Source organism: Zootoca vivipara, chromosome Z2, assembly GCF_965207765.1.
Source record: "Zootoca vivipara chromosome Z2, rZooViv2.hap1.1, whole genome shotgun sequence".
Lineage (NCBI taxonomy): Eukaryota > Metazoa > Chordata > Lepidosauria > Squamata > Lacertidae > Zootoca > Zootoca vivipara.
In genome coordinates, this window is record NC_142585.1 from 1,512,905 (window position 1) to 1,537,089 (window position 24,185).

Below are 24,185 nucleotides of genomic sequence, written 5' to 3' on the forward strand. Positions count from 1 at the left end.
GTACAGCCAAAGTTAGCCATACCTGTTAATTTGACTGAGAAGATTGGGGACTCTAAGCCCATAGTTGTGGACATTGCTCTCTGAGCAACAGAAAGGGCTGTTGCATTCCAGATTTGCTATGTTTTATTCCAGACACTACCAGGCCTAGGCGTGAGAATGAAGTAGATGGGCAGGATTACCACTTTGTGGCATCCCGGGAGCAGATGGAGAAGGACATTCAAGACAGCAAGTTTATTGAGGCTGGGCAGTTCAATGACAATCTCTATGGGACCAGTATTCAGTCTGTGCGGGCAGTAGCAGAACGGGTAAGTAATTGTGTCCAGGACAACATGTGATAGCTGTGGCTGCAACCTGCTTAGGATTTCTGTCATAACTTCCCAGGTACTGTTCATGAGTTATCTCTGCCCTGTGACTGAGCCGCTAGCACAAAGTGGAATACACTCGAGTCAAATTCTTGTGGGCTTGGGACACTTGAAAGCATCACTTTTAATTGGGAATAAAACACTGAGGCCCTTTCGGAACTGATGTTGCAGGTTCAGGAGGTTGTTGCATGCAAGAGAGTGACAGCCCTACAGTGATCCAGACATGATCTGGTTCTTGATGGAACTATACTCACCTAGTGACCAGGGTGTGTGTTGTGATCTTAGAGTGGGATTTTTGTTTGTGGGGGCTTGCTGAAGCTGCTTAGCAAAGGCTTGGTAATAACTGGCACCCTCGGTACTGCAGGGGAAGCACTGTATCCTTGATGTGTCTGGCAATGCCATCAAGAGGTTGCAGCAAGCACAACTGTACCCAATCGCCATTTTCATCAAGCCAAAATCCATCGAAGCACTCATGTGAGTAGTGTGGCAGCTGTGAATATTTGTTATCCTGCCTGCTGTTGTAGGGTGTGTGTGTGTGTGTGTATACGCAGTGGGGGAAAGGCCTTGGGGATGCGGGGATGCCATGAAGAGAAAGTGGCTGCCTCTTCTGCACTTGGGTCAGCTTAGGGGGCACTGCATGCTCTATCAACACAGCACTTGCCTGTTGGGATGCCAGAATCTCCTGTACCAGCCACTGATAGGCCCACCTGAGAAAGGAAAGCTTTCCACAGACAACTATAATTCCTGATTACTGGGTGTGCTGACGAGGGCTAATGGGAATTGTAGACCAACACCACCTTCTGTTCAGGCTACCTATCCCTGAACTGAAGACTTCCAGCTTCAAGCGACTGTTTCAATTGCAGCATTGCCAGTGGAGCTGTACACAAACCTATTTTTGGATTTTGCACTCTTACACAGTGGCCAGAAATGTGCGTGGGCTTGTGCCAGGTCTCGTGTATTTCTACAGTGGGTGCCTCGACTTACGAATTTAATCCGTTTCGAAGGCACCTTCGTAAGTCGAAAAATTCATAAGTCGAAAAACGCCATTGGAAACGCGATTTCCCATAGGAATGCACTGAAAATGGAAAAATTCGTAAGTCGAAGCAACCCTATGGAAAAATTCGTAAGTCGAAAAATCCCTATCTAAAACTGCCACAGTTTTTTCCGGATGTCGAGACATTCATAAGCGCGTGGCCATTACCCCCATTCGTAAGTCAAAAAATTCAGTTGTTGAGTCATTCGTAAGTCGAGGTACCCCTGTACTAAGTCTCTTCCATTTGGCCTGGCAGGGAGATGAACCGGAGGCAGACATACGAACAAGCCAACAAGGTATTTGACAAAGCCATGAAACTGGAGCAGGAATTTGGAGAGTATTTTACAGGTGAGAATCTAGACTGTTCCTGAAGGACTGGTGGTGACATGCCACGCTCACATTTTTTGTGAAGAAAAGTGTACAGGCGGCAACCATTTTAGGTCTGTCCAATTGAAGTGCAGGTCCTTCTGGACCTGGAAGAGGGCAGAATGGGGGCGGGGCAGGGCATGCGAGGGCTGGGAGCCTTAACCCCATGTGAAATGGTCAACACCTGTACCTGTGCTCACCAAGAATTTTAAAAGGAGATTTTAAGGCACAGGCTGGAAAATGTCAGGGCTGGTGATCCTTTGAAAAGGTTGCAGCAATCTCCTCGGTATCCCTAGATGTGTGTGCTTTAGAAAAGGTAATGCAATATGAAATTCACAAGTGTTGGTGTTTGTGTCTTTTAAAGTAGGCTGGCTAAGAAAGCTGTTTCCAGTGCTGAACAAGTAGTGCAAGTTGGTTCTGCTGCAGTTAGTTGCACCTGAAACCTGCTCTCATGCACAATTCAGAAGCACAGGGATAGAGATGTTTTTGGCTTCCAGCAATCTATTGCTTGATGCCACAACTGAAGTTGGATGTAGATAGAAAGGAGCTTGCCAAGTTTGATGTCTCTTCACACTACTAAATAACTGTTTTTGGTTTGTGTTTTCCAGCCATTGTACAAGGAGACTCTCTGGAAGAGATTTACAGTAAAATCAAACAGATAATAGAAGAGCAATCTGGGCATTATATTTGGGTCCCATCCCCTGAGAAACTGTGAAGTCTCCACTTTCCAATCAACTTGTGAGAAGATCAGAGACCCCTCCCCCAGCCCCCTGCCCTTGGGGGCGGGGAGCATGAAGACCATCCCTGTCCCTTTTTTAGATGGTTGACAATTGAGTTTTCTAGTCCTGTTTTCTTTTTCTTGGGATGGACCAATCTCCTTCATCAAGTGACTGTCCCCACCCGTTCCTGCATGGACCTTCCTATTGCTCCTTTAGAAATGGAGGCAAACCCCATTTGAGAGTTTTGTGTGTTTTTTTAATTAAAAAAATTACTATCAAGAGTAAAGAAGCAAAATGGGAGGTAGCAGATGAGGACTAGATTAAAAGAGCCACCAAGGCAACAGATAAGGACACTGTCTGCCCCTGTAAACATGCTAAGGACTGGCAATCTGGGGCAGCTTTTCCAAGAGTGCAGTGTTCACCCAATACTGTGATGGAAGGGAAGGCAACAGAATGCATTTATTTATCTGTGTGTGTGTGTTTTGTGCGCGCACACACACACACACAAACATGAGGGGGGCTGCTTAGGTGGTACTTTGTTAGTGCAAGAATTATCTTATAGGTACTGTCATATCTCAGCCATGTGGCCTAGAAACCCTATTGTGGCTGAGGGTGGATTTGAAGGTACCAAGTGTTTGGTTTCTTTGGGTGCTGCGGAGTGATTTTTCGGAAATCCAATTTTGTAGGGAAGGCTGTGTTTGGAAAGAACTGCAACTGGCACTGTGGTTGTGACGTGTGCAGAAGCCAGGACCACATGTGAAGCTTCAGCAGTTGATTTGAGCACCATAAAGCAAATTGAAAATGCTACCTATTGCACATTGTTTTATGTCACCTGATGTGTTTGCACGAGAGGTTTCTACTGGGTTTTTTTTTTAGCAGGCGTTAAACCAAAATCATGTTTGTGTTAGTGTGTTGGCTTTTCATTATTCCCAGCTTCTGATTTTAATAATGAACTTAACGGGTATACAATCCAGTTTTTAAAGTTATTTTTTAAGATTGTTCCATTGTAAATAGATTCCAGACTCAGACCCAACCTACAGACCATGTGGAATGAGCACACCAGCTGTTCTTTGTTGGGATGGGGTCACTTCCCTGTAGGGAGACTGAACTCCATCCCACTGACTTTTTCTGGTGGAATGACATTTTGAGCTCCATACAGCAAAGCTGAAAGCAACAGATGACAATGAGAAGAGAATCTGCGTCCTAGAGGGATACAATATCCCAACCACATTCAGAACAGTCTTCTCTGGAAATCCTTATTCTAGCAGAATTTTGACAAATTCTGGTTTTAACACTTGGAAGCCCTTCCTGACAAGTGCATCACCAGGGGCTCAGTGAAGAACACCATTCCTCTTATTTTGCATTTCTGTATAATTTCTGTTCCGAGATGAGCCCCCATTACCCCACATGGCCAACCTCAGCTTGCAGTTGTTCAAGACAGGAAAGGGCAGGTGGAATTCAGAATGCAGGCACAGACTGAGGCACAGACTGTTAGTTTTACATGGAGGAAAGGAAGCCTTGATATATACTCATCCTAATCATGTCCGTCAATGTGTAAGCTGTGTGGGTAAAAAAGTTTCTTATTTGCCCTCTGAGCAAGAAAATAAGCTGGATCAGTGTTGAGAGAAGTTTTCAAGCACTCCCTAGTTTGGTACAAGCCCTTGCCTGTTATTCAAAATGAGATTTGCTCGTTTTCCAAGTCTTGCCCCATCCAGCTCTTGAATCAGGCACTCATATGCATCGGTTTTCCATGGAATCACAGCAACGGATGCTATGGGAGGAGACCCCAGTGTTACTGGTCCTAAGGGAGTAGGACTCGGCCTCAGATTGCAGCAGGGTGATGCTGCCCACTCCATAGCTGGTAGGTAGCTCTGTCATTCATTGTGATATTTGTGCACGGGCCTCATTGTTAAATATGGGTGAAAACTCATCCTGCGGAGATTCATTCTGGTAAGCAAGAAGCTGTTTCCACATCGGCTGTGTTGCAAGAACTCAAGTGGAACTTTGGTAGTACTGGAGCTGCTGTTTGCTGGCAGGACTATGAAGAATAAAGAAGAGGGAACTGCTATCATTTACAAGTTCCTGGTGGAGGGAGTTTGGCCAAGGGGCTGCCATGTACGACTTCTACTCAGCTGGTACTGCAAGGCACATTCTTGAGAACTGGCTTGTACACAAAAGCAGCCCTTCTGAGGTGGCCAGTCTCTAGGTTCTAACTCCTTTTCTAATAGCCTGTCGCCTTGTCTTCTAGGCCCATGGAGAAAAGGCCAATGTACCCATGGCATAGCTGAAAGTATTAATCATGACACTAGTTGGTTTACCAGTGTTTCTTCCAAGGAGACATATATTTTTAATAAACAGAATGTTGCAATGAACTTGTCCGCTGAGGATTTATTCTGGGGCTATGGCTTGTCATTGATGTATTGGCTGCCACTGGCTCTGGGGGCCTAGTCTAGGGTTGTATACTTCTCACCACAGATCCAAGAACACACACTTCCCTTTCTCATCCAAGACTATGCACTGCTTCCACTGTGTTGCAGGTTCAAAGTAAATAAAAGTTGCTGTGGCTGTGCATTAGTCTACATGTTGACCCACAAGGGTCAGATGGCCTACACTGGCAGCTAGAGAGGAACTGGAGGAGTCCCCCTCCCAAGGGTGGCTTGATTTGCAGTCCTGCCTAGTGGTGTGAATGGAACCTGCGCCCACTTGTGTCATGTATTGAACGGTTGTTCAATACTTGTATAAATTTGTGTAGGCTGGTAGGGGCACACCTCAAGCAATGGAAACTGTAGTTCCTACTATGTCCTGTGCATCTCCTGCGTGGTTCTTGTCCTAGCTCACACAGGCCAGTGACCAAATGAATAGCTACGAGCTTACTGAAGGGATGAGGCAAAAACACATTTGAGTGTTGCTTCCCCCTATGTTTTGCACTACTGCTACTGCTTTCTAGTTTGTGCCTTTTGAGTGTAGGAATGGGATGGCCAACATGACATACCTCTCACTCCCATCAACCCCAGCTAGCATGGCAGCGCTCAGGGGTGGTGGGGCTGAAGGAAACTCTGCTGAGTACCCTGGTGTAGAAACCCTTCTTGCTTCTACCAGATGGATGGAAAGTTAAACCAATAAATAGGAAAACAAATGTCATTGCAACTGCTTGACTATTTTATTCATTGTACAACCCCACTCCAGACAGAAGGTAGTTGTTTATGTCGCCTAACGTAACACAAGATTATCTGGTTTGGGCAACAAAATGACTGATAAGTTGAGTACAGCACCAGCTGCCTTTGCTGTGGACTTGATTGCTGTCACTTACTTGGAGAGGGTCCCTTTGCACCTGGAAGTCTGTCCAGCAATACGTCGTAAAAGGCGGTCATCTGTGGGCAGAAGTCACCAAAAGAAAAGCCCAATCAGTGTCATGCATTGAATGTTGGGGGTCTAATGTAGTTTGAGCCCCTTGTATTTAGGTCAAGAAGCTTTCTAGGAAAACTTTGGGGAAACCTGACCCAAGATATTGTGTGTATCTGCCTATTCCCCCATCCACCAGTGGCAAATTCCTTAACCCAAGATCCCTTCATGATTAACATGGCTGATCTCAACTAGTGATTCCAGGATGTAAAAGAGACTACCTACCATTTACAGCCTCCTTTGTATTGCTGCAGTAGCATATTGCATCCACTGCACGCTATGGTGTTTGCACCTGCTCAATACAGGCCATCTCCCTGTGTATTCTAGAGCCACAGTTAAGCTGTTTCATTCATCCTTCCATACCTTTCTCCTGTAGCTGCTATGTATCCCTCTCACATGATTCAAGAAGAACATTGCTATGCGACACCATTGCTCAGCTTTATTATAGCTGCCAAAAGAGTTGTAGTATACTCCTATGTTCCAAGCTCTAACCATGAGCCAGGATATTTCTGCATCTGGATAACTGTTCCGCACCACCTGCCAATAACCAGGAGAAAACAGCACTGATCAGGGTTTTCACGTTGAGGCTGTAGTTCTAGTAGGAACTGAAAGAATATGAGTCTGATGCAGCACGGAAATCTGGCAGGATTTCTTGGCTACAGACAAATTTTAGTTCAGAAGGACTTGGGCTACAGCTCAGAATGGCTCAGCTCACAAGCCCCTACCCAACCACATGAAGCAGTGCATGTCAGTCACCCGAAACCTTTTAGATACTGGGGCCATATATCATTACTGTACTTAGACCTGGCAAGGTCTATAGTGCACAGGTGGCCTACTTCCAGTGACTCAGGAAGAAAGGAAACCCTGGCGGTTATGAATTCCCAGCCCAACTGCCACTAAGAAGAAAGCAGTATGTGGAAATAATTTTGATGGCACTTCCTCCTCCACAACTCACCAAAATATCCAAAAACTTCAGAGCTTCTTCAAAATAGGCCTGTGACTCCTCCAGTGCATATACATCTGCTTCAGCCACATCAGATGGCAGAGTAAGCTGAATCAAGTTATGTATACAATTGCTGAATATCAACAAAGAAAAAGGAAATAATTTAATGCAAGCATGTGTAGCATGTGCAAAGCAGTTGTCAGTTTGACACTCCTCCCCACAGCTACACGTGGCAGTGTTTATCCAAGGGGACAGTAGATTCCTTTCCAAACTTCCAACCTCTTCAAAGGGTGAAGTGTAACCACCCAGGCAGAGCCCTTCACTACCCAGTGGCATCAATTGGGTCACTCAGATGGAGGAAGGAATGCAGGTGGGTTCCTTTGCTGGGAAGAATGTAAGGACAGAGGCCTCATCAAGGACTTCACTTACAACAAGTACCCCATCTCATTAAGAAAGCTGCAATAAGTGGTGGCAGGTACCCATTAAGACTTAAAGGGCAGGAAGGCAGGGAGACTTACTGGTGCGGCCAGAACCAATGACAGGCAGAGGCAACTAACTAGTTTTGTCTGCAACATCTTTCCTGTTGAGTTCTATTTGAGCAACACAGGCCAAGAAGTAGAAAGCTGGCAGTCAGTTCCCCTCCCTGGACTTGTAAACAAGGATGCAAAGCAGGACACACTGAGATTCCACTGGCCAGGATGCATAGCTCCTAGTGTAGCTCATCCTTACCTGAAAGTGACTGTATCGAAGGGTTCACATTTGCTAACAATAGTCACAATCTTTCTGAGGGCCTTTTTGGCGAATGAAGGGAAGTAAGCTGGTGGCTCCATGGCCAGCGCTGGAGAAAGGAAGGCACAGACAAGAAAGTCACTTTCAGAAGTGTGAAGCTCTGTTGCTATGCTATGTTACATCAGGCTGCCTGGTGAGGAAAAGGCTGACACCAGTCAAAAGCACAGGGGAAGCTTAATATGTTTCCTGCTACAAATGTTGCCATTTACCTGAGCTGGTATCAAAGAAATTCAACCACCTCTTTTGATCAGCTGTTGGCTACTGTAGCAATAATACTGCCATGGACAAAAGACTGCTAATCAGGTTGCGGGGAGCGGAATGCCAGCTACTGGAAAGCAAACTGCCCGAGTGGCAGAAACCTGTCTTTCTTCCGCTACCACTAACTCAGCTACAAAACTTCTACAAGGCAGGCTGCAGCTGAACTAAATGGTTGTGGCAATATGAGGCCTGTGAATGCAATAGTTTGCCCCATAGATCCAAAAGATTAGTAATTCACTGGGCTATGGGGCACACATAGTCCCACCAAGCAAATGAAATGCAAACATGGCTCTTACAGGCAATTTTTTCCAGAGTCTTAATATCAATATTGGGCCTTTGCAACATTTTATCCAGAAGACTGGTTACTCTCGGATCGTTGAGCTTCACCCTTGCTTCGAACTCATAAAGAAGAAGCAATTCATCTGCTGGGTCTTCGGGAAGGTTGCCTTTTGAGTAGAAGGAGAGCCACATGTTAGCTGGTCGCTAAATCAGCTTGTGTACTGAAGTTGGCAGACCCCTAAATCTATAGACACTTAGCTGAAGGAGAATATAGATCCTTTTCCTTTGCTATACTAGTTTCTGTGGGTAAGAAGATACAAACCTGGGATACAAACTTGGCCCTGCTACGTAGTGGCAAAAGGTGACCGCTTCAGGCAGATGATTTGTCATTAAACCAAACAGGCAGCTTGATATTTACACAAATATCTGAAATTTGGAAGCCAAGACTGCACACCAAAATATTATTTTGAGTTTGACGTATCTACTGTAAAGGGTAATGAAGACAAAGGCTAGGAGCTTGTTTCTATTCTAAGGCTAACAAGGTTCCTTAGCATCAAGGTGTTTGCTTGCAAGTTTCCATCACGAATAGTTTCATCTGCAGTCTTAAACCAGGAGTTTCATCTGCAGTCTGTCCCAGGAATTTTAAAGAGAGCACTGAATGTCCAAGGATACAGGTAGTCCTCAAAGATGGTGACTCCCACCTGAAGCAGGCTTGAACCTCTGAAAAGATCTCAGCTGCAGGGGCATTTTGGGTCTCCTCTCACCGTATGTCTCAGGGTCAAGCTTTTTTTTATTCCTTCCAGCTCTTCCATCAACCACCCCTATGCTTAACATTTGTAAGCAGCAACTATAAGTAGTATACTTACGACACTATGCTTGCAATCGACACCGACCTGGGTGTAAATTGTATTCAGTACAGTGGAACTGACTTCTGAGCAAATATGCCTAGGTTCCAAGAAACTTGTGCAGCAATAATTCATACCTTCCCACCCAGCTCTCCAGCATCATGCTTTTGTTCTTCATTCTCCTGGGCTGCATGTATTTCCTGCATCCCAAGAGAAGTCACTGCACCAGCATCTAGCAAAGCAAAGTCCCACCCACTTCTTTGGGCAGATATAGACAGTATTGTGTCAACAGCAGCACTTTGTGTTGCATAATCGCCAACTCACCAGTTTCCTCCAGATACTTCCCGATATTCCAATAAGTCTCTATGTGTTGGAGGGCCTCCATCAGTAATTCATTCTGATTTGCAAACAAATATATGATTGGGGGAGAAACTCCACTATTGAACCATAACAGTTGCACTATTTTCTGGGTAAGGCGGTTGGGGAGGGGTGGGGTGTTGCATTTCGTACATAGGATTTTAGTTTCTTGACTTGCTCAAATGCAGCTGCAAAACTCTCCAGATAAATTCCAGAGAGTAGGAAGTGTGCAGGTTTATGAAGTGGGAAGGGCTAAGAAGATGGCCTGGATATCCCATGATGAGGTCCAGTTAACCCAGAGTCCTCCAAATGTGATTCTAATGTTTTGATGTTTGATGTTTTAAATTGTGTAACTTAATTGGGGGGGGGGGGTTGGAGCCCTGCTTATGCTGTTATATGAAAAGTGGTATATAAATTCTCAGATACATAAAGATTTCTAAAGAGGAAGTGGGTGACTGTCCTCTCAAGATCGAATCAAACCACATCAAACACAACTGTACCTTCGAGCTTGCATAAAGCATTAGTCACAAAAGGGAGCGGTGTAGGATTCTTACTCCATCCAAACACTACCTGCTCAGTAGAGCTGCTCTGTCCTATTTGAAGACCAATGGAAACAGCCATAAGCAGACATGATCTCTGTTCAAGCAGAACTGTTTTCTCAGAAGGACAAAGCCGAGAGAACTGCAACAGGAAACATTTAATAGAAATGTGATTGTTGTCCCTTTTCTTTGGATGCCAGAGGGTTTTCTCTACACACACACTCTCCAACTTTCCCTCCCACTCTCCCTCCACATTGCAGAGCCCAAGTCTTCTACCTCTCTGCTCCCACCAAATCTGACCCTCCTAGGTTCCTATGAAAGGCCTGGACAAAAGCAATAGGAGCTCTGGAGTGCAAAGTGCTTGGGGGGCATGCCCAAGCCCTTTCGGGTATTTACTGCAGCATTCATCTTCAAAGCTGACAACCAAACATTGTTGATGTTCTGAGCAAAACTGAAAACAGTTCAGCTAGTCCTTGTTTACATGGTGACAAAGAAAGCCTTCTAACAGTATCTTTCATGTTAAACATGGAAATCAAGCCTGGAAACTAAGCCTTATGAGGAGCGCTTGAAGGAGCTGGGTATGTTTAGCCTGGAAAAGTGGAGACTGAGAGGAGATATGACAGCCATCTTCAAATACCTCAAGGGCTGTCATATGGAAGAGGGAGCATGCTTGTTTTCTCCTGCTCTGGAGGGTAGGACTTGAACCAATGGATTCAAGTTTCAAGAAAGGCGATTCCGACTAAATATTCAGAAAAACTTTCTGACAGTAAGAGCTGTTCGGCAGTGGAACAGACTCCCATGAGAGGTGGTGGGCTCTCCTTCCTTGGAGGCTTTTAAACAGAGGCTGGATGGCCTCCTGTCATGGATGCTTTAGCTGAGATTCCTGCATTGCATGGGGTTGGACTAGATGACCCTTGGGTCCCTTCCAACTCTACAATTCTATGAAACATGCCCTGCTCCTGCCATTCAAATATATTCCACCTCTTAGCCATAGGCACTGCAGTATGCAGAATTCCATTGAAGCACAGATAGGGTGCTGAAGCAGCTTGGTAAAAGGAAATTTGGTGATATTCCCACCACATTCCCCACCTGTGGGGGAGCAGGCTCTGGGGTAATATCACGTTGTCAGTGAATGCCCTAGGGAGGCTGAACTAACCTGGAAGAGTTTCTCAAAGGTTAAGCCAGGATGATCCCTTATTCCCTGGGAAACTCCCTTCTTCTGAGCTCACTTTCAAAACAGGGTCTCTGGCATGATGTTACTGATCTGAACAAATTCTCTCAAATTTGGAAGATTTACCACCATCGTGACAATGATTAATTGGGATGTTTGTGGTTTCCCCTAAGCTTACCATCCCATCCTAGCATCTCAACTATAGCCTGGAAGACTATGAATGTTGCAGTAAAGACCATGCCTAGCAACCCACCTTTCTGAAAGACATACTGTTACAAAGGTTACAGCATGCCCCCCCCCAATCTGCCAAGGGGTAGCAAGGCTCCAGGGGGTTCTAGCTGCTCAGGGAGAGCAGTGTTTTCATTGAGAAACCTATGTGTCTTTAATAAATATGGTTTATTGGACATGTATTTACACCTCAGTCTACACTGGAGAGTTCAGAGCATTATTCTTAAGCGGGGATCAATTATTATTCTTTATTATTATTATTATTATTATTATTATTATTATTATTTAATTATACCCCGCCCATCTGGCTGGGTTTCCCCAGAAACTCTGGGCAGCTCCCAACAGATTAAAAACAGAATAAAACAGCAAACATAAAAAACTTTCCTAAACGAGATGGTTCTGCCCTGCGTGGCCTCTGCCCAGAGTTCTGGCTCTACCCTTCTCCTTCCCAAAGACACTTTCGAGAAAAAACCTGAAGCCTCATGTTAAATAGCACCTTTTCCCTGTGGCCGCAGCCTGCCCGCACCCCTTTTCCTATGCCATGGAAGCTGAAATCCTAAACTTTTTTCTGCCCACAGTAACCATCCCCTTTGTACAATGCAGAAAATATCTTGCCCTGGTGGTGGTTTCAGTGATGAGCCACTATTTCTTAATAGCTAAACTCAACCAGCCTTGCCAGCATGGGCTAAGTCCAGAAATGCCCACGTTTGGCAGTTTACTTAAACCTTCGTTAGTTCTAGCTTTCACTGATTCTACCAAAATCTATGATGATACATGCTACTTGGAAGCTGTTGGAACAAACCATATCTAGTCCATTTAACTTATTTGGCAGCATTTATGTGCTATTTCAACCATATACCAAGCCAGCCAGAGCTTCAAAGTCCGCCCTGGGTCTAATTGGGGATACCCAACACAGAAATAACTTTCAAGCTCTTTCGACACTGGGTCCATCTGGGTTACTGTGTATGCGTGTGTGAGCAAACTGTTCAGAAATGCATCTGGCCACAACTGAAAAAAAGGATTTTGGATTTGGATTTGCCAGATGGCTGGGATAGGCTACTCTTGCCTGCCTGCTGCCCACACTCTGTTACAGCTCAACACGTTCCTTTACACTTCAATAGGACACAGCAACCTGACTTCTCCAAAAGCTTCTCTAAATCACAAGGCTGCCTATACATCAACTGAATCCCCAGCTAACCAATGTTTATTATTGCTATTTATTATTACAATTTATTACTCACCCTTCACCCTAAGGTCCCAGGGCAGGTTGCATCAATTGGAACAACAATGTGAGCATTAAAACACAATATTAAGCAATATTTAAAACAGTTTAAAACAAAATTGCAAAAACTAAGCCAGGTCCTAAAAATAAATGTCTAAGTGTCAAAACCCAGGGCGAAGAGGTTAAAGCAATCCTCAGAATGGAACAGAAGTTATTTTGATTTCCACCCCAGGTCACTATGTTTAAACACAGTAGGCTCAACAAAATATTTTCTTATTAACAATTCCAGGTTGACATACTGAGTATTGGTGAAAGTTGTGCAGTAGGACTTAAAGCTGGTAGGAACTCTTCTCCCTATGTGATAGAGTTAATTATGGTTCAGTAAAATCAGTAACAGATTTGCAGCAATGGCAAACTTGCCAAATCACAGTAATCAACTGTTAGCTTTCTGTGACCCGGTTCAGTAACATGGCACACAATACATGACTGACACACTCATATCTGGGAAGTACCAAGTGACACGCTCCAAAGAGCTTTTTTTTTTTTGCGGACTCTAGCTGAGCTGAAAATAAAACCATTCATTGCAGCACACAGAAAGAATGTTGGCAGAAGCACATACCTTAAATGAAATTAGAAATAAATCCTTTGTTAGTCTCAGGCAGCTGCCGGACAGGACAGCAAAGTTCCAAGCTTAGAGAGCAAGGAAGAAAGAACAGGATTTAAAACAACCACAAAAACAAACAACTCTGCTTTGTCTCTTCTGACAGGTTAAGTAGGCTCAGTATTAACTTCAAATATGATGTGACATGCATTTAGGATCAACTGGAAACAACTACGTAGTAGTTTGGCATCAATATCTTATTTCAGTAGGTGATCATTTTGTCAATTAAAATATTTGTGCCACATAACAAGATTCTGACTATAAGCAGAGAACTCCAGAGAGGCCCCTTCAACTATAATGTTGCTACACAACCTATGTTGCCTATGGTATTTTTGAATCCCTCACTTCCACTGTGGAATTAATGTTCATGTGGCAAAAAGGTCATGTAAATCAGTTGCCATGAGTAACTGCTGAGCAAAATCACCAGGGTGCCACACCTTAAATGTGCAAGAAAACCCACACCATACATCGTATGTAAGCAACAGATTTACAGCATGCTGTCATTGCTTTTCCTTATTTTTTGGTGACTGAGAGAGTTGTGACCCCTTTAAATGTATTTTATTTTCATCTTTAAGTATCTGTCCCCAGAAGGAACTGTGATGCCTTTTGATTAATGATACACTCCTAAGACCACATCAGCAAAATCTCTCCACCCTATTCTCCTTAGCTTATAACCTTGTTACTCTAGTCTAGGATTTGGCCTCTATACAGTTAAGAGAAGTGAGGGGACTTTCAATTCATCCCAGAAGGGGCTGCATGAAACACTAAGACTACCACTTACCAATCTTCCTGAACCACTGAACTTCACTGACTCTTGTTTCCAATGTCGGCGTGTCCTTCCCAAATTCTTCAGCATATCTATAGTACGCTGGAGCAGGAATATGCAAAATGATAAAGGAACTAGAACTTTAAAAAATAATCTAAGCAAGCCTCTGTCATGGAATTGAACTGAACAAGGTGTCTTTTTCCACCAGCACCCCAAATTATTTTGCACTTGCTAAGTGAGTGAGAAGTGCTAGAACATAGATAGCTACATACCTGCAGTCAGGTATTTTAGAAGGTTCTCCAAATCAGCAGTTCTAAAAATGAAGTGGGGGAGGAAGTTACCCAAACTTGCTCTAACAATGCAATGTAATAGTAAAGAGAGAAAATGTGATATTGGACCTAATGTGAAGGTTCATTTTCGACAAGGAATGTCGGATGGCTTCTCTCTCCCACTTGCTCCATTAAGCAAGTCCTTGCGCAATTAAGTATATTGACCTCAACTGGGAGAACAAGCTCACTCTAGTTTCAGATAGGCAAACTGAAAATGCAAAAGCACATACCAGGAAACAGCGGCCTAACAAGGGGAACAAAAGCCAATAAAAGGCAAAATAGAGGAGAGGGGAAAACCTCTAAACATAAAAATTTGAACAATGCTCCCTCAGAATAGAAGAGCCAGAAAACAATTCAGCCCTGTGCCATCTTAACAGTGCAGACTAGAGTCCTTGAGATGCCAAATCTGCAGCCTAGAACAACAAACTCCTAGGGCAGGTAAGGTCCCGTCCATTCCCTGAAGTAAAAGAACTTTCACAGTAGGTCCAATGTCACATCTTCCTGCAGGGAGGAGAGGATTCTCAAATGTGGTACTGAAAAGCTCACTGGACAGACACCCATCTATTGAGACAGTGTAGGACTTGCCTGCTGAAGGATGTCTCAGCAGATGCATGGACCCAGTTTTTAATGGGGCTTGACTGCCAAACCTTGGGAGCACCCAGCAATACTCCCATAACCCAGCAGGCCCTGATGCCGTCGCGTCTGAACTAGTCAAAGCCAAGCCAGACTGGTGGGCCCCGATTCTAGCAGAACTATTCACGGTGGTGGATAGTACTGGAATTATGCCCAACTCATGGCAGAAATCTATAATTATTCAAATCTTCAAACGGGGACAAAAAGCTGCCATCCAACTATCGACCAATAAGTCTATTGTCAAATATTGGGAAATTGTATGCAAAACAGCTATTGTCCAAATTAACCACATGGCTAGACACAAATAACATCATAGGCCCAGAGCAAGCAGAGTTCAGGCCAGGGAAATCCACCTTACGCAACTGCATAGTGTTATCCCATCTAGACACCAAGTATATGAGACAGTGAGAGATTTTACTTTCTTGGGCTCCTTGATCACTGCAGATGGTGACAGCAGTCACGAAATTAAAAGACGCCTGCTTCTTGGGAGAAAAGCAATGACAAACCTAGACAGCATCTTAAAAAGCAGAGACATCACCTTGCCGACAAAGGTCCGTATAGTTAAAGCTATGGTTTTCCCAGTAGTGATGTATGGAAGTGAGAGCTGGACCATAAAGAAGGCTGATCGCCGAAGAATTGATGCTTTTGAATTATGGTGCTGGAGGAGACTCTTGAGAGTCCCATGGACTGCAAGAAGATCAAACCTCTCCATTCTTAAGGAAATCAGCCCTGAGTGCTCCCTGGAAGGACAGATCGTGAAGCTGAGGCTCCAATACTTTGGCCACCTCATGAGAAGAGAAGAATCCTTGGAAAAGACCCTGATGTTGGGAAAGATTGAGGGCACTAGGAGAAGGGGACGACAGAGGACAAGATGGTTGGACAGTGTTCTCGAAGCTACGAACATGAGTTTGACCAAACTGCGGGAGGCAGTGCAAGACAGGAGTGCCTGGCGTGCTATGGTCCATGGGGTCACGAAGAGTCGGACACGACTAAACGACTAAACAACAACAATATATGAGGCACCACAAAGAAGGCTTATATGTGGCCTTTTTAGATCTTAAGGCTGCTTTTGACTCAGTCGACAGGGGGCTGTTATGGTCCAAACTGGAATCACTGGGCCTAGAGCCTAGGCTACTTTTCTTGATTAAAAAGCTCTACTCAAATAACACCTGTCGTATAAGAATAATCCCAAGGGACGAGATGTCAGACCCTGTTGTTATAAATTGAGGCGTGAAACAGGGCTGTGTACTCGCGCCCTCTCTCTTTAACCTTTTCTTAAATGACCTTGCCCCATTATTAAAATTGGTGGGTGCCCACAGTCCAAAACTCAATGCTTGCAAAATCCCAATCCTTCTATATGCAGATGACATGATTCTGCTCTCATGGACAAAAATTGGCTTAAAGCGATTGCTAAATGCCTGCATCGATTACTTGTCCAGAATGAAAATGAGCATGAACTTCGACAAAAGCAAAATGATGGTTTTCAGGAACTCTTGTAAGATCTATAGTTGGGTTTTTGGTGGGAAACACATCCAACAGGTTCCCAAATTCAAATATCTGGGGATCAATTTCCATCACAGGCTCCGGTGGTCTTCGCACTGTACAGCGGCGGTAAATGCCAGCAAGCTGTCTATGCAGGCTATAACGTGCTTCTCTGCAACAAGAGTTAACCAACACATCCCTTCTGCCCTCAAGGCCTTTAATGCTAAAACCAGAGCTCAACTGCTCTATGGAATTCCAATCTGGATGTCAGGGTTCACCCAATCAGTGGAGGAAGTGCAGGCAGCTTTTCTATATAAGATCTTTGCTGTCCCACGCTGTGTATCCTATGCAGCCTTGTGCCTAGAGGGAGGCCAACACAAGCTTGAGACAGCTCCCTGGATGAGTTTTCTTTTATGCTGGCTAAGCATTTGCTTCTCAGCAGATAAAGATTCCTTACTAAGCGAAGTTCTGTCAGACTCCTTCCCCTCCCCAGGATTGCAACTGTTCTATACAAAGATACAACAACTTGGGCTCTCAGAGGACCTCCTAGGAGCCAAGACTTTTCCAACCACCAAAGCCATGCTAAAAACTAGATTATGGGACATAGAGCGACAGAATTGACTTTAGCCACGAGGAAAACACATTCCCCTCTTTATTTTCATCTCTCTTGGGTGCATGAATCTAATCCCAATTATTTACAATTTCTGTTCAACCCGCAAGAATGGAGAGCTTTTGCGCTGGCTAGATTCAATGCTAACCCCTCTAACCTCCTCTGGTTCGCAGGGATGGCAGGAGACAGGATCTGCCTATGTGACGCCCACCCAGTTGAAACTCTGGCTCACATGGTCCTTGAATGCAAAATGTACACTGATATCCACCAGCAATACTTGGACCAACTATGTATTCTAAACTGGAAACCAGAGATAGAGGTTACACGCTTCCTATTACAGGGGGGAGACCAGGAGCGTACCAGGACTGTAGCTGAGTACCTCAATTTGATCTTTTGCCACCAAAGTACATTACAGGATCCTGCCCCTGTAGGAGACCCACAGAGGTAAAATAAGATTGCTGGCCTCCCCTCCCTTTTGGCAAGTGACAGTACTAATGGGTTGGTGACGTGATTGTACTGGACTATTTATTTTAAATGTTTGTAAATGATGCCAATAAAGGTTTTGATTGATTGATACTCCCATAACCTCCCTCAGGGGCTGCAGTTAGGGAGACAGCTCCCCCAGCCTCCCCATCAGAAGAATCTGCTGGAAAATAGAAGGCTACCAGGCCTCATAGCAGGCTGGGGCATCTTTCTCAGTAGATACGCTTTCACACGCTATCCAGAAAACTTTATTTCTCCTTAACCAGGGGTCCCCAGACTAAGGCCTGCAAGCCAGATACGGCCTGAAGGCCTCTTTTATCCGGCCCGCGACCCCGCCTCCCACTCTTACCAGCGCGGCGCAGCTGCCCACTTCCAGGTCGGAAAAAGCGCTGGAAATAGCTTGTGCACATGTACAAGCATCACTTAGCTTGTGCGCATGTACAAGCATCACCTCTGGTGCACCTCCAGGTCAGAGGAGGCCCATGGACATGCGTACAAGCTATTTCCGGCGTTTTTCCAACCCGGAAGTGCACCAGAAATAGTGTCTGTGCATGCGCATGAATGCACACTCCACCACACTCCCGCACACTCCACCGCCCTCCCTGGCCCGAAGCCGGGTAAGTTTGGGGATCCTGTCCTTAACCAACAAGAATGACTGACACCTGTCACCCAACCTGCATAGGGAGTTAAGCAGGAAGGAACTGGAATGAGGTCGCCCTACAAATCAAGGAAAAAAGATCTAACAAACAATGGACCTGGCCTCTTTCTCTTTCTCCAGTTCAACCCAAAAGCTCTTTTCTTTCCTGATCTCTCTAAGTCGCCTCTTTGTTCAAAATCCTCCTGTGGTTTGCAGGTTCTTCATCTAATCCTCTAAACAGCCCAGTCCTGGCCTAGTGGATCAAGTGAGAGGAGGGACAACCCATTTGAGGATCCCCTCCTCCCTTCAGGAAAATGTACTTTCTTGCAAAGTTCACCTCTCATTGTTAAGAAAGTAGTGAAGAACTTCCAACTGCAAATGCATTAATAGTCCGTATTACTGCATCTTCACAACAGCCTTGAGGAGAGTTGCTATTACTGTAACTGCACAGGTGGAGAGCAAAGGCTGACAAACAGTGCCTTTGCTAACTACCACTCCTCATCTGGAGTCCATGGCTGAGATGAAATTTTGAGTCCCAGTCCAAAGGGCAATGCAACTGCAGAACTTTGAGTTAATTCTGTTTTACTGGATTATATCTTTGCTTTGCCGATCTCAGTTCAAGCTGGTCACCTAACCTTCTTCACCTACGCATTGTACAAAGTGAATAACAACAGCTGGTAAGAAAAAAAGTGCAACTCACATCTCCTCCCTGGGTTTTCCTGTGATTTTGTACATTATAAGTGGAACCAAACACCTGTAGGCAAAAGAAATCACAGCAAATTATCCTTAGTAACCCTATGACTTGATGCATCAGCCTGTCCTCTAGATAGGCCATGCCATCTCCATTCATCTCATTGTTATCGTTTAATTTGCAATTCTGGGGTGCAATCCTATACAGAAGATCCACTGCCTGAGCTCTAGGATTTGATGGAAGATTTGAAACGATATTATGAGGCATTCTGTCTGCTGGTTGCGAGATTTGATTTTGTTGAAAAATACAGATTTATTAGATCTGGAAGGATATGATAATAGGTTTGGGTGGCATGCATATTTATGGTATGATAAAACAAAAGTACGCAAAGGATTCCTGAACCACCAGAGAAGGAAATCAATCCACAAGGTATGGGATAGATACAAAAACTTATTAGAGTGAAGAACACCATGGTGGCTCTCCACATTGGAAGCAATTTCAGTTAAAAAAGTAAACATGAAAGGGTATTGGGCCACCTATAAAGAATTGCTGATAGGGGCAGATGGCCAATTAAAATTGAATAAGAGGACTATTAACAGACTAGCTACAGTATCACCAATTAAACAATGTTTTTAAAGTAGATTTTTAAAAAGAGGATTTGATACAGAAAGATCAAGATTTTAAAGTGATCTGTTAGAAAATAAGGTGAAAATATTATCAAAAATGTACAAACTATTGTTGGAATGGCATACGAAAGATGAAGAAGTTAATTAAGGCAGTGAGGATATACTGGGCTAGAGATTTTGGGTATAATATTCAGCTTTTATCTTGGGAAAAGTTGTGGAAAGAGGAAATGAAATTTACTGCATGCTGTTTGTTGTAAGAAAAATATATGAAAATGATGTACTGTTGGTACCTAACCAATTAAGATTGCAAAAACGTATAAAACTAAATCAAATATGTGTTGGAAATGTATAGAGAGAGAAGGTATATTTTACCATATGTGGTGGTCATGTCATAAGGTAAAATACTTCTCGGAAATGATTTATAATGAATTAAAGAAAATGTTTAAAAATACATTTGTTAAGAAACCAGAAGCCATCCTTTTAGTTACAGGTAGGTAGCCGTGTTGGTCTGAGTCGAAGCAAAATAAAAAAATTCCTTCAGTAGCACCTTAAAGACCAACTAAGTTTATATTTTGGTATGAGCTTTCGCATGCACACGAAAGCTCATACCAAAATATAAACTTAGTTGGTCTTTAAGGTGCTACTGAAGGAATTTTTTTATTTTCCATCCTTTTAGGTTTAATAGATGAAGAAATACCAAGGAAGAAGAAGAAGAAGAAGAAGAAGAAGAAGAAGAAGAAGAAGAAGAAGAAGAAGAAGAAGAAGAAGAAGAAGAAGAAGAAGAAGAAGAAGAAGAGTTTGGATTTGATATCCCGCTTTATCACTACCTGAAGGAGTCTCAAAGCGCTAACATTCTCCTTTCCCTTCCTCCCCCACAACAGACTGAGAGACTTCAGGGGCTGAGAGACTTCAGAGAAGTGTGACTAGCCCAAGGTCACCCAGCAGCTGCATGTGGAGGAGCGGAGACACGAACCCGGCTCCCCAGATTACAAGTCTACCGCTCTTAACCACTACACCACACTGGCTCACTGCCTCAAGAGAAGACAAAAGACTTTTTAATGTATGCAACGACAGTGGCGAGAATATTACCAGCACAAAAATGGAAAGAAGAATTACCAACAAAGGAAGAATGGCAGACAAAATTGATGGAATATGCAGAAATGGTGGAATTGACAGGGAAGATCAGAAACCAAGAGGATCAAGTATTTGTTAAAATACAAAAGACTGGAGTAAATTTGTAGTTTACTTAAAAAACCATTGTAAACAGTTAAAATCATTGGTAGCATTGTAATGACATTTGTAATGTGAAATTGATTATGATAACTAGGGATATACAATAGTTGGATAATGCTTAAGATGCAGAAAACTTAATATGAATCCATGGGAGGGATGGGAGGGAGTCTGAAGGTTCAGAAAACCTTGAACTTTGATGTGTGAATTGGTGAGAGATAAAGCGTATAAAAATGTGAAAACCTAATAAAAATGTATAAATATTTAAAAAGGAGTTGATGGAAGAAGCCCTGCTAACATCGGCAGAATTTGAGATACGCTACCAGCATAACCAATCTGCTGGCAGAGCTTCCCCAATATACTGGCAGAATGTTCCAGTGGTGGAATGGCTGAAACATGTCAAGAAAGGTGGGTGGGAGAAGTCAGCACACCCATCTCATAGCCTGCACCTTTTCTATCCATGACCCGCATTCAACAGTGGAACTTTTTAGCCCTTGTTGCAATAAATGCCCATCCCATCAGCTAAATGAGAAGGAGGGGTTTAAAAATAACCATGGCAGTTTAGCATATGGGAGAAGCTTAACTATGAAGGTGACCTGGAAACTACAGCTGATCCAGAATGTGGCAGCTGGACTGGTGACTGGGAGTGGCTGCCGAGACCATATAACACCAGTCCTGAAAGATCTGCATTGGCTCCCAGTACGTTTCCAAGCACAATTCCAAGTGTCGGTGGCCGACCTTTAAAGCCCTAAATCACCTCTGCCCTGTATACCTGAAGGAGTGTCTCCATCACCACTGTTAAGCCCAGATGCTGAGGTCCAGTTCAGAGGGCCTTCTGCCGGTTCCCTCACTGCAAGAAGTGAAGCAATGGGGAACCAGGCAGAGGGCCTTCTTGGTGGTGGCATCCTCCCTGTGGAACGCCCTCCCATCAGATGTCAAGGAGATAAGTAACTACCAGTATATATATATAAAAAAAATTCCTTCAGTAGCACCTTAAAGACCAACTAAGTTTTTATTTTGGTATGAGCTTTCGTGTGCATGCACACTTCTTCAGATACAGTGAAATGGAAGTATCTGTAGAAGTGTGCATGCACACGAAAGCTCATACCAAAATAAAAACTTAGTTGGTCTTTAAGGTGCTACTGAAGGAATTTTTTTATTTTACTTCGATCCAGACCAACACGGCTACCTACCTGTTACCAGTATATAACTTTTAGAAGACATCTGAAGGCAGCCCTGCATAGGGATGCCTTTTAATGTGTAATGTTTTATTATGTTTTTATAGTGGCTCATAGTGGCTGGGTCAACCCTGTCAGATGGGCGGGGTACAAACCAACCAACAAATAAAAATTGTTGTTGTTGTTGTTGTTGTTGTTGTTGTTGTTGCATATGGTACAAAAGCACACTCAATCACACAGCATGCTACTGCCAGTATATAAACCCCAGATAGGGAGACCAGAACTCAAGAGGTCCACTGAGGTGACTCAGCTGAAATGGCTGTCTCTTTCTAGCCTCATGCTGTAAACACTTAAGTGCTCACATGGAACAACTCTGTAATAGGTAGGCATGGAGAAAGGGTACTTCACACACAAAGGGAGCACTTTGTGAGAAAACAACCTGGCCTCCCATAATAACACAGGGGAATTTGAGCACTTTGCTAACCATGATGTGCCTAGGCTTCTAAGAGGTACTTCACCTTAGGGCTCCAGAACACAGAAACACAACACCAGGCTCTATTTCAGCAACTAGGAATGCCAGGGCAGAGCACCTACACAAGCACATAAGAGAAGGCAGAATGCACTCTGTAGGGCATAACTTCTGCAACTGGCCCCTCATCTCTCACCCCCCCCCAATGCACCCTATTCCATAAGTTGCTATCATACTTTCTATGGTTCAGACACTCCTCCCCCATCCCACCCCCAACAGGCAGCGGTACCCTCTAAACTGTTGCTTTTACGTGGTTATTTGTGTTTTCTGATAGTGTTTTCCCCCTTTTCGCCCAGGCTGAGCGTGCATTGGATTTGGTGGCTGAGCGTGCATTGGATTATAGCGTCATGGTTATCTCTGGTCTCAGAGTAATATAAGTATGAGGTTGCTTGGTTAGAAGAGGCTGAGCATCACTTCCCTGTTCAACTCCAATGGGGTCCATTGGGAATCCTTGGGTGCAAGGCATGGAGCCTAGCAGTAGGCAGAGCCCAAGCCAATGACACCCCAAGCCACCCTTTCCTTAGTTGTAAGAAGGCAGATGGGGGCTGGGGTCAGGTTGGCTGAAGTGGCTGAAGTGGCTGAAGCCGTGGCCCACTGGCCCTAGCAGACTAGCTCCACTGGTGGAAGTGTTCATCTAATGACAAACATCAGCAGCAGTAAGCCTCCAGGAACCAACAGGCACACATTCAGAAGAACAAGAATCAGGAATATCTTTTAAGAATTGAATTCCTGTCTGGGACACAAGAAAGGAATTTTAGCTATGAATCAGGACTGAGGGTTTTTCCACTCGGGCAACAACACTGGATCTGCTGCATTTCAAATACTAAGAACATTTTAATGACAATTAAAGAAAGTTAGTATAGTTCTGTATTTTGTTACTCACTTAAAATTTTCAGCTATTAGTCCACAGTCGTCCAAGTGCAAAGATAAACACTCCAAGGCCTTTATAGCTGCCCAATGTTGCTTATTCTGCAGGTGTAGAATGAAGTTAGTTAATCAGTGATATAAACATATATAACATATAAACATAAAGAACAGGTATCATTGGTTTAGTGTTACGCATAGCTTAAATACAAAAATACTTTTTTATTTCTGTTTTGCCAAGTCAAAGAGCTCTGTCAGGTTACAAGAGCCCCCCAATCATGCACATGGGGGGCGTTTCAATCAAAAGTATAAAATACAGAATGGAAGCCAGAATTCATTTAATATAAGCTGCAATGTGAGAGACTGCAATATATCACATCAGACGGTAGTAGGAGAGACTGAACTACCGGACTACTCCATTTGCTCTTTTGGAGATGAGCTCCATTTGAGGCCTCCCTCCATCCAAAGGCAGGCAGGCAGGCAGCCTTTCTGCCAGAAAGCAGCAGAAAGGGAAATGGGAAGCAGGGAGTTCTCTGCCAGATCTGCTGAGGGACCCCAGCCACGCCACATAATTGAAAGCACATGGCATAAAATATAGTTGATTATCACGCAGAGTAACCAACTCAAATGAATGAGCAGAGCCAAGTTAAGTCCGTAAATTTCAGTGGATCTTCTCTGAGCAAAACTTAGTTGCATACTACCTATCACTTACTGCAATAAATCCCGGGAACTGCATTTTACCCTTGACACCACTACAATTCCCAGGACCCTTCTGAATACAAAGCAGACACTCTGAGCTATGGCCCTCTCCAGGATATCTTAATTTGCCTTGTGTATCTGATCTCAAGCAACCATGGAATTATTTAAACCCATTTAATCTTATAAGTGGGAGCTCTCCCACAGAAGGGAAAGGGGTCAAATGACACACACTGGTTTATGTGCACATGCACACC

At 44.0% G+C, this 24,185-nt stretch overlaps 2 protein-coding genes across 19 annotated transcripts in view; one reads left to right on the forward strand and one right to left on the reverse strand.

The window, feature by feature from the left end:
- DLG3 (discs large MAGUK scaffold protein 3) overlaps positions 1 to 4,852 on the forward strand; it is a 158,202-nt gene extending 153,350 nt beyond the window's left edge. For 15 of the 17 annotated variants that reach the window (XM_088665171.1, XM_088665172.1, XM_088665175.1 and 12 more), the window contains 4 exons: positions 133 to 305; positions 727 to 836; positions 1,652 to 1,743; positions 2,370 to 4,852. In XM_088665171.1, the coding sequence (XP_088521297.1) occupies positions 133 to 305; positions 727 to 836; positions 1,652 to 1,743; positions 2,370 to 2,476 (482 nt within the window). In that variant the 3' untranslated portion in view covers positions 2,477 to 4,852. The remainder of the gene's footprint in view (positions 1 to 132; positions 306 to 726; positions 837 to 1,651; positions 1,744 to 2,369) is intronic. The other 2 variants (XM_088665178.1, XM_088665180.1) reach the window with 1 other exon arrangement.
- Positions 4,853 to 5,618: 766 nt separating this feature from the next.
- TEX11 (testis expressed 11) overlaps positions 5,619 to 24,185 on the reverse strand; it is a 59,373-nt gene continuing 40,806 nt past the window's right edge. For both annotated transcript variants that reach the window (XM_088665189.1, XM_088665188.1), the window contains 12 exons: positions 23,252 to 23,337; positions 18,815 to 18,868; positions 14,213 to 14,253; positions 13,956 to 14,042; positions 13,133 to 13,203; positions 9,924 to 10,034; positions 9,321 to 9,393; positions 8,169 to 8,318; positions 7,555 to 7,663; positions 6,838 to 6,958; positions 6,246 to 6,419; positions 5,619 to 5,851 (listed from right to left, as the gene is read on the reverse strand). In XM_088665189.1, coding sequence (XP_088521315.1) covers positions 5,783 to 5,851; positions 6,246 to 6,419; positions 6,838 to 6,958; positions 7,555 to 7,663; positions 8,169 to 8,318; positions 9,321 to 9,393; positions 9,924 to 10,034; positions 13,133 to 13,203; positions 13,956 to 14,042; positions 14,213 to 14,253; positions 18,815 to 18,868; positions 23,252 to 23,337 — 1,146 coding nt within the window. In that variant the 3' untranslated portion in view covers positions 5,619 to 5,782. The remainder of the gene's footprint in view (positions 5,852 to 6,245; positions 6,420 to 6,837; positions 6,959 to 7,554; positions 7,664 to 8,168; positions 8,319 to 9,320; positions 9,394 to 9,923; positions 10,035 to 13,132; positions 13,204 to 13,955; positions 14,043 to 14,212; positions 14,254 to 18,814; positions 18,869 to 23,251; positions 23,338 to 24,185) is intronic.